The 8,440-nt window shown below is 45.0% G+C and overlaps 1 protein-coding gene across 5 annotated transcripts in view; it reads right to left on the minus strand.

Moving 5' to 3' along the window:
- Positions 1-8,202, minus strand: part of NTNG1 (netrin G1) — a 152,777-nt gene extending 144,575 nt beyond the window's left edge. For 2 of the 5 annotated variants that reach the window (XM_090146219.1, XM_031595859.2), the window contains exons 1-2: positions 7,851-8,202; positions 1,016-1,723 (exon numbers count right to left, since the gene is read on the minus strand). In XM_090146219.1, the coding sequence (XP_090002345.1) occupies positions 1,016-1,261 (246 nt within the window). In that variant the 5' untranslated portion in view covers positions 1,262-1,723; positions 7,851-8,202. Of the gene's footprint in view, positions 1-1,015; positions 1,724-7,068; positions 7,201-7,850 lie in introns of those variants that run through there. The other 3 variants (XM_090146217.1, XM_090146220.1, XM_090146218.1) reach the window with 3 other exon arrangements.
- Between the last annotated feature and the right edge of the window lie 238 nt (positions 8,203-8,440).

Raw genomic sequence — 8,440 nt, forward strand, 5'->3', positions numbered from 1 at the left:
ACAACAACAACAACAAAATAAACAAAAACCCACACAAACATACTGTACAGGGTACACTGCATTTACTTGTTCTTAAACAATGGTTGCTAGAAGTTACTTGGAGGTTTAGAGTGTCAAAGCTGTGTCGGCAGAGATGGACTAGCAGGCAGAGAGCAAATGGTGCAGTCAAAGGTTCACAGTGAATGTAATTTATTCACGTAGCTCTGCAATTTATCACGTGGCTATTACCATAACGTACGTGGGAAGCAGCTGTATGCACGCACATAATGCCCTAAATGTATGTGTGGTTGGACCTGAACTCCTTACAGAACAGTAGTGGTTGCAAATGATACCATAAGGCGTTTAAAAGCAAATTTCCTTCCTGTGGGGATTCTGTCACACAGCGATGATGATTTGTACGCAGGCAAACAAATGGCTTGTAGACTATTCCCAGCTATGATAAGCTCACCTACCAGAACTCATCATTTTTTCAAATCTAAATTATCTAGGTAATGTACTGTAAATTTCCAGTGCTTTATTAATACATATAAGTGTCTGTGTGTGTGTGTGTGTATATATATTATATACATATATGTTTCTGATACTTGTATGATTATTTATCACTTATTTGAATAAGCGTATTGTCTTTGGAAATTATGTTGAATTATACAGCACCATGATGCTTTCAGGTGATCGTATTAGAATCAATTAATTCACGTAAGTCTTTCATGATCCAGGTAACTGTGCCTGGTTAGGGGTTAACACACTAGAAGTTCTACACTGCTGTCTTTTAACTCATTAAAAGTTGACCTAAAGAGACACCAAATTCAGAAAAAGTCAAGTTAGGCTAGGTCCCAATAGGCAGAATATTCCATTGTCCAGCTCAATGTACTGCTGGGCATTTTGTTTACCAGCACATTCAGAACACAAAGCATATTTTCCTTGATACTTATATGTGTACTATAGGACTTCAATTTGGCAGCCATCTAGCACAAATACGTGTCTGCTTGTCATGAAAATGAAAAGCTTGCCTTACCATTGCACAGAAAGTCTCAGGAGGATCTCCACACGTTATATCTGGGGGATCCAGAGTCACTCTTACGTATTTGATCATGTCTCTGGCTTCTGGCTGGCAGGCCATGTAATCCCATACTTTTCCTTCTTCTGTGTAAATTTGGGTCTTACACACATCATAATGTCCCCACACGGAAGGATAATGCTGCATCACAGAAGATACGGTGACCCAGAGGGCGTGAAGTGACAGAAATCTTGACAAATACATTTCTAAATCCTTTTAGGTCACCTTCGTAAAGACGCTCAGTACTGACGTACGTTCAGTCTATAGATTATAGATATATGTACATATGCATGTATATATTTTATAAAATAAGTTCCAACTCAAACGTGAGGCATTAGGATACAACGTTTGCTTTACTAAGTTGAAGACTTTGGTAGAAGCCACACAGACCCCAGTGACGGCCTTTCACAGCGATGTAGAGCGTGTCCTTTGTCTTATAACTTATTTGTCAGGGCTTCTTGTAGAAGATGTCCAACAGTAGATAATAATTTGTGAAGTTGTGGGTCTTCAGCTACACTGTCGATAACCCTGAGTGATCCTCTGTGTTCACGGCTCACAGGGGATGCCCAGATGCACTGATAAATCGGTATCTGAAGCAAAGGGGTGAGAGTCTACAGGCTGGTGTCTGTTTCCCGTCAATCATTCTTTTCTTCTGTCACCAGCACCCTTTTAGAAACAATAAGAGTTAGAGTTATTGTCCAAGAATCAATGAGTTACAAAACATATTATATGTTGACATTTTGAAGGTTTTGATGCAGTATAAAGCAAATTGGTATAATATGGATAACCTTTACTGTGGGTGCTGTGTTACAACGGACAAACTACCAAAATCATTCAAAGTGAAAAGTATTTTTGACATGAAGGATTGAACTCTGCTCTGAGAAAGACAGATTTATAATGTTGCAGGTGAATTACGTGTTTCTGCTTCCAAATCTGTATCTTCAGCCTAGCATTGTCATAGAGCAAACTGCAGAACTTAAACATTGCTTGTGTTTTCTAACCAGGCAGGTAGGGGAGAAGGGAACCAAACGCTGTGGCAGAATAACAGGAAGGCTCTCTTATTAAAGAGATGAGTATCAGGGCAACCAGGTGCCAATAGTCTTTTGGCAAAAGGACCTCAGTGAGCTCCAAAAGTCTCGCACATTTCTTACATTCTTTTTTGGAAGAGTAACAAAGATACTGGAAGCACGCTTCCATTTCCTTGAAATTTCTCTTCGGTACTGTTAGAGTTTTACTCTTTCTTTTTTCTTTTCTTTAACAGCATTTTGCTGATCATGCTGATAAATTCCTGATAGGGATAATAGGTTGTCATTTACTATAAGTATGCTTTCCCCTTCCAGTATGGATGTTGTATTTTCCTAGCTTTGGGGGGGTACTCAATGTTATTTCATGGCAAATATGTTTATTTCACAGCAGCTACATCCCTTTCCTCCTCTTCATAGAACAACTGGAAATTCCCCCTGTTTATTTCACTTCAGTCTTATTATTAAACACAGAAAAACCTAGGGTGTTATTACAATAACTTAACATTTGTATTTGATAAAAAATACAAACAATGTGTAGGGGAAACTGCAAAGATGGATTAAGTTCTCTAAACATGGACAGGTAAAAACCAGACTGCAAACTCCAACTCATCTCTTTCAGCCTGTGCCTGCTGCCAACCTGTGCCAAGGACAGGAAGCTCAAGAGCTGGCTTCAGTGGCAGAAGCAGCAGACACTGCAAGAGGAGGATTTTAGACAGTCACTACAGCACTTCTGCAACCTTTTTGTCTGGATGATAAAATCTAAGCAAAACCTTCACACAGACATCAAGAACCGTAAGTCGTCATATTCTGTTGCCCACTTTGCTTATTCCAAAGTTTAGATTATGCTCTGCATCGTGAACCTTCATTTACCCAAAAGCCACATAAAGTGGCCTGTGACTTGGTGAGCTCTTGAGTGTGTTGTTTTGGTAATACACATTTTCAGAAGTTATCAGTTATCTTCAAAGCTATTCACAAATGGCCTCCCTATATTTAAATAATGCTTCATCTTAAACTGAGCTAAACCACAGACAGCATGAAATGCCAACAGATGGTTGAATTGTGTTTCCATAGCAAAGTAATTTACAATAATTGCCGTATGGACGTAAATGCAATTTTCCATTATATTTGTCTTATCAAATGTTACTATACAACTCTGATGTATTTTATCAGAATATTTAGAGAATATCTGAAATTTCATGCCATGGCAATTCTCAACTAGATCAAGTATATTTAAGCCTCAAATCTGATTTTGATACAGAAGAAGAAATATCAAAGACTAAATTAAAATTAGACCTTTTTAAAAGTCACATGGTGTAGTACCATAGCTTTAATAGCAACCTTATGTTGCTTTTTGTTTGTTTGTTCTCTCCAGTGGCAATATTTATTTATTATCTTGGATTTCACTAATTCAAAGAATGTTCCCCATGTTCTTTTTAAGACATCCAAGAGAACTTCGTATTCTTCCTCTCTAGTCCTTTCTAGCTTACTTTTTTAGCTTACTTACTAGGGGAAAAAAACACTAAAAAGTCCCATAGGTTAGCAGAGTCATTATACAGAAATGAAACAACTGCTCTGCTGGAAAAAAAAAAAAAAAAAAAAAAAAAAAAAAAAAGGAAAAAAGGAAAAAAAGAAAAAAAAAAGAAAAAAAAAAAAAAAAAAAAAGCAGAGCAAAGAGAGAGAGTTCCTTGACCTAACTCAAAACCTACAAGTAATTTCAGTTTTATTTTGACAAATCAAATCACACTCTGTATTGGAGAAGACTTGATCATAGCTGGAATGAACGGTTGGTGAATATCATGTTTCTGTGTAGAAACAAGAAATTACAAGATTTAATTATCTTTAGTCTACAAGCTTGTATATTAAGAAAAAATACATTTGTTTTCTTTAATATTTTCCTTGCTTGCCCTTCAGTTACCAATAACCTTTTATAACTGCTGAGATGCAGATTTACAAATAAAGAGGACTGGATAGGACTGAAATAATGGGAAGCAAGCCGCTACCTTAACATGCTGTTCTAAAATACTTCCCATATAACGAATTCTCATTAAAGTAAGCCAGAGTCATAATGATGGTCGTTACACAGAATTATAGACTATAACATCGATCGAATTTAGTGCACTGACAAGAAAAAAGTGCAGAGGAGTGCAAGACATCTGAATATTAGGCAGATGTAGAACTGTACAACAGACCTCCCTGACAAGAAGCAGCCAATTATAGCTTAAAATTCTGGCATATAACCAGTTCTGATTAATAGTTTTCCATTACATTACAGACATATTATTAATATATTAAAAATGTCAAGCTTTGGCAAGAACTAATACAAAATGGCTCAGTTAGTCTGCAATATCTTCTTTTAATGAGCTTCCATTGATACAGAGAAAGATATTGACCAAAGCACATTAAGGATCATATGCTAAGCGCTATAGGGATTTTTCTAACAGAGCTATACAGTTTGTCTTGCTTATATTTATTCCTGCAGAGTCACTGCAGGAATGTATGCATTCCACATGTCAGCGAGTTCTAAAAACAACTGAATTGTTTTGTAAAAAACAAATAGAATAACAGTTCTGAAGTTTTTAAGTGCACCAGCCGTGTAGCACTAAGCCTCCAGCTTGGATAGCAAAGCAAGAGTTTTTACAACCCCTCTCAAGTAATAGGTATACATTTGACCTCACAAGAAGCAATCAAACAAATCAGGAATAACCAGTATATGGCAGCTCGACCTTCTGCACCTGCAGTCCCCTGTCTGCCAGCACAGTGCAGGGGCCCACGAGGCTGACACAAGTATGGGCAGAGGGCAAGGCAGCGGCTTGCCGCAGGACAGCTACCGCATTCCAACCTCAGGGGCACAGCCCTTCTGGAGGGAGCCCTGTGGGGCATGGGGAGGGTGAACAGCTGAGCATTTAGGGCCTTGAGTTTTTGCACCATAGTCTCTGCAATCTAAAAACGAAAAACAAAAAACAAAACAAAAACAACAACAACAACAAAAAAAAAACCAGCTGCCCTAGGCTAGGCATCTGGGTACCAAACCCTGTTTCCTCTGTCTCTGCCTTCCCTCAGAGCACCCCTCTGTAGGTAAAGAGGAGGACATTTAAGCAGCAATGTGTATGGTGCAGATTTGCTGCATCCCACGTTTAAGGAAGGCAAACGGCTGACCTCAGTCTAAAATTAGCTGTGAAGGTGCCCGTGCACCCTCTTCCCAGGTGGGTGAGGCTGCCACTCAAACCTCCCACAGCATTTCAGTTTTGCAGCCTGAGCAGATGCCCCCTTCTCCACACCCCCGATGAACTGCATCTTCACAAGATTAGTGCTGGTGAACAACTTGAGCTCTTGTCAGGGGGCTGTTAGCAAATGCACCTCCCCTGCCTCCTTCCATTGCAGAAAATCCATTAGTGGCCCCAAATAATCCTCTCCACACAAAGACGCCGGCTGGAAGCTCAGCAGCCCCTCTCCTGTGGCACATCTCTGCTGAAAAGTTGCTGTGCAGATGTTGCAGGGTGTTTCCTGGTTCTTCAATTCTCATGTACAGTGGTACATGAAGAATGCAATAAAATAACAGAATGGCTTCTCAAAAAGCCCAAAATGTGCACTGCCACTATGCAAGAGCAAGAGCAAACTCGGTTATTACAAAGCATGCCAGTGTGAGGAAAGCTGGTTAAAATCCTTCCTGGATGCAGGGGATGCTGGCTGACAATGCAGGGGTCTGAAGAATTCTTTTTTTCCAGAGGAAAAACTTGGCATTTCTACCAGCTTGTATCCCTGCAGGAAGTTTGCTGCGGCTTCAGCAGAGGAACGTATCTAACCAAGCCCAAGCAAAAAGATTCTTTGTGCCCATTCTGATTGTTAGTTACTCCAAGCTAGTTTAGGATTGAGGAAATAGTGTGTACTACCTAACAGCACTAATCCTCGTACTCACAAGTCACAGTGTTTAATAGAAGCAGAGCAGTTTTACCTTGCTACACATAGGAAATGTGAGTGGCTAGTACCTAGAAAGCTCCAGTATTAAACATTATAAACTCAGCCCTTTTCTCAATGCAGAACTATTTATCTATGCAAGACAAAAGGGAATCTATGCTTAGCAGTTCACTGCACCCTTCCCACCACACCTGGATAAAATGAAATATACTCCAAATGATTCCTGTAGCGTCTGTGGATTTGCACATTGCTCCAAACAAAGTTTCTCTCCTATTTTTATCTGGCTTATTCAACTATCTGGCAGAAAAAGATTTCTTTGTCTCAAGAGAAATTTAAAGTACCAATAACTATTGAATGAGGAGAACAAAATACAGAGTTCTGCTACCAGAGCTGGGTTTTGGCACTGCACTGAAACTGCTTTTGGTTGCCCCACATCATTCTTTGCTGAGTGTTACTGCACTGCTGCCGTTGCTCGCAGGGTATCAGCAGCACTCGCATAAGGAGAACAAGTACTCCCGATTTAAATTTAAAAGCCTTTGTGTGTAGCTGCTTTAAGGTTTTCCTCTAGGATCTTATAACTGTGGCTTATTGCCTTAAATATCTCTGTACTTAGAGTCAGCCCGTTCTGCAATTTTTTCCTTGCAGAACCACAGCGAGCATTTGGGGTGGTTGCGCTTGGGATTGTTACTTTTTACCCAGCCAGGTACCAGGTGCTCTCCAGCAGCAGGATATAGACACAGGGCTGCCAAGTCTCCTATTGCCAGTGGGAGCTGATGACTTTCCACAGCCTGATGGAATCCTAAGCTCTTAATGCCACGGAGGAACAAACCCAGGAGGCTGGCAGTCCCTGACTTTATTCTGTGCTATACTAGATCTTACATACGTAGCTAGAAAGTTGGTGTTGCTTCTTAGCAGTGTCACAGGGTTGGGAGTGGGTGGCAAAGTCCACGGGTCTACTAGAACATTGCTGCTAATTGCTGGGAGCTCCCTGGTGAACATCCTGCAAGGCTCCGAAAAGATGCCGGAATTTGACCTTTATTTTTATCCAAATGCAAAAACCATCAAACCCACCGAAAACCGAACTGGGGAAAGTTCTGCTGGGCTTTTTCTCCTTTTGATGGGTTGCCCGGGCCACCTCTTCCCATCCCAAAGCGCATTGTCCTTAGGCGAGGTGCTGATTTATTCTCTCGATGAAAGCATCCACACCGGATGGCTCATCACATCCACAATATCGAAAAGTTGATTGCAGAGCGATAAAAGTATATTCGGTAAGAGGCCAGAGATGCGCACGGACCAACTCCGAGAGTACAAAAGCATCTGCTTTATCAGATTTAGCTCATCTATGCTGCTCACCGTCATTTGGGGTTTCTTCAAATAATTTTTTGAGAACGGTTAGAAAAATCGCTCGCAACTTCCAGGATGAGTACCGCTCCTCGGCCGGCGCGGTAACTCTCCCTGCCGCCTTCCCTTTGTCAAATTTTACTTTCAGTCTTACTCGCTCCCCGCGCAGGAAAGATCCCGCGGAGGGGCGGCGGGCAGTTCCCCTCCCTGCGCGCTCAGCCCGAGCCGCGCCCTACAAAACCCGGCGCTGCGCGGCGCGGCCGGAGCTCCGCGGCGGGAGGAGGCACAGAGGAGCGCCGCGCAGGTACCGCCCGGCCCCGCCCCGCCGGCCTCCGCGTTCCGCGCCGCGCGGGCGGCAGGGGGCGCGCGGCCCGCGCCGATCCTCCCTACGGCCCCGCCGGGGCGAGGGGCCACCCCGGTCCACGGCCCCGTGCCGCTTCCCCGTCCCGAAACGTCCGTCCGTCCCGTCCCGTCGCGTCGCGCCCCGCGGAGCTGCGGCGGGCGGTACTCACCGCGCGGGTCGCCCTCGCCTCGACGCGGAGCCGCCGCGGCGCCAGGACGCGCTGGGGCTCCCTCGGCGGCGGCATGGGGGGCCGCGGGCGGGGGCGGCGTCCCTCGAGAAAGTTGCCGGAGATGCTCGGGCTCTGCTCGGAGCGAAGCGGGCGGGAGCCGGCACCGGTTCCCGGCACTTGTCAACGTTAAAGTTTGGCGGTGCGCGGCGGCGGCGGGCGGCGCGCGTTTGCGGGGCGGACGGGCTGCAGCCCTGCTCCGGCTCTCGGCGGGGCGGCGGGCGGAGCGTGCAGAGCATCGCCCCGGAGCCGCCGAGGTGCCGCCCAGCGGGGCTCCCCGCCCGCCACCGCCGCTCAGGGCGGGGTTGTCCCTGCTCCGGGCGCCGGCGGCCGCGGCATGGAGCGCGGGGCGAGCCGCGGGCGGGGCGCGCCTGGTCGGAGCCGGGGTGCGGATCTCCGCCGTGCGCCGCCCCGGTGCGGCCAAACTTCGGGCGGCGACGGCGTCTCCTCACTTCGGAGCGACCTCCCCGCGACTGCCGGCGAGCGGGGCGGCGGCGCCAGCCTACCCCTCCTCCGGGCCGCCGCCGCGCGGC

Source organism: Phasianus colchicus, chromosome 9, assembly GCF_987193195.1.
Source record: "Phasianus colchicus chromosome 9, bPhaCol1.hap1.1, whole genome shotgun sequence".
NCBI lineage: Eukaryota > Metazoa > Chordata > Aves > Galliformes > Phasianidae > Phasianus > Phasianus colchicus.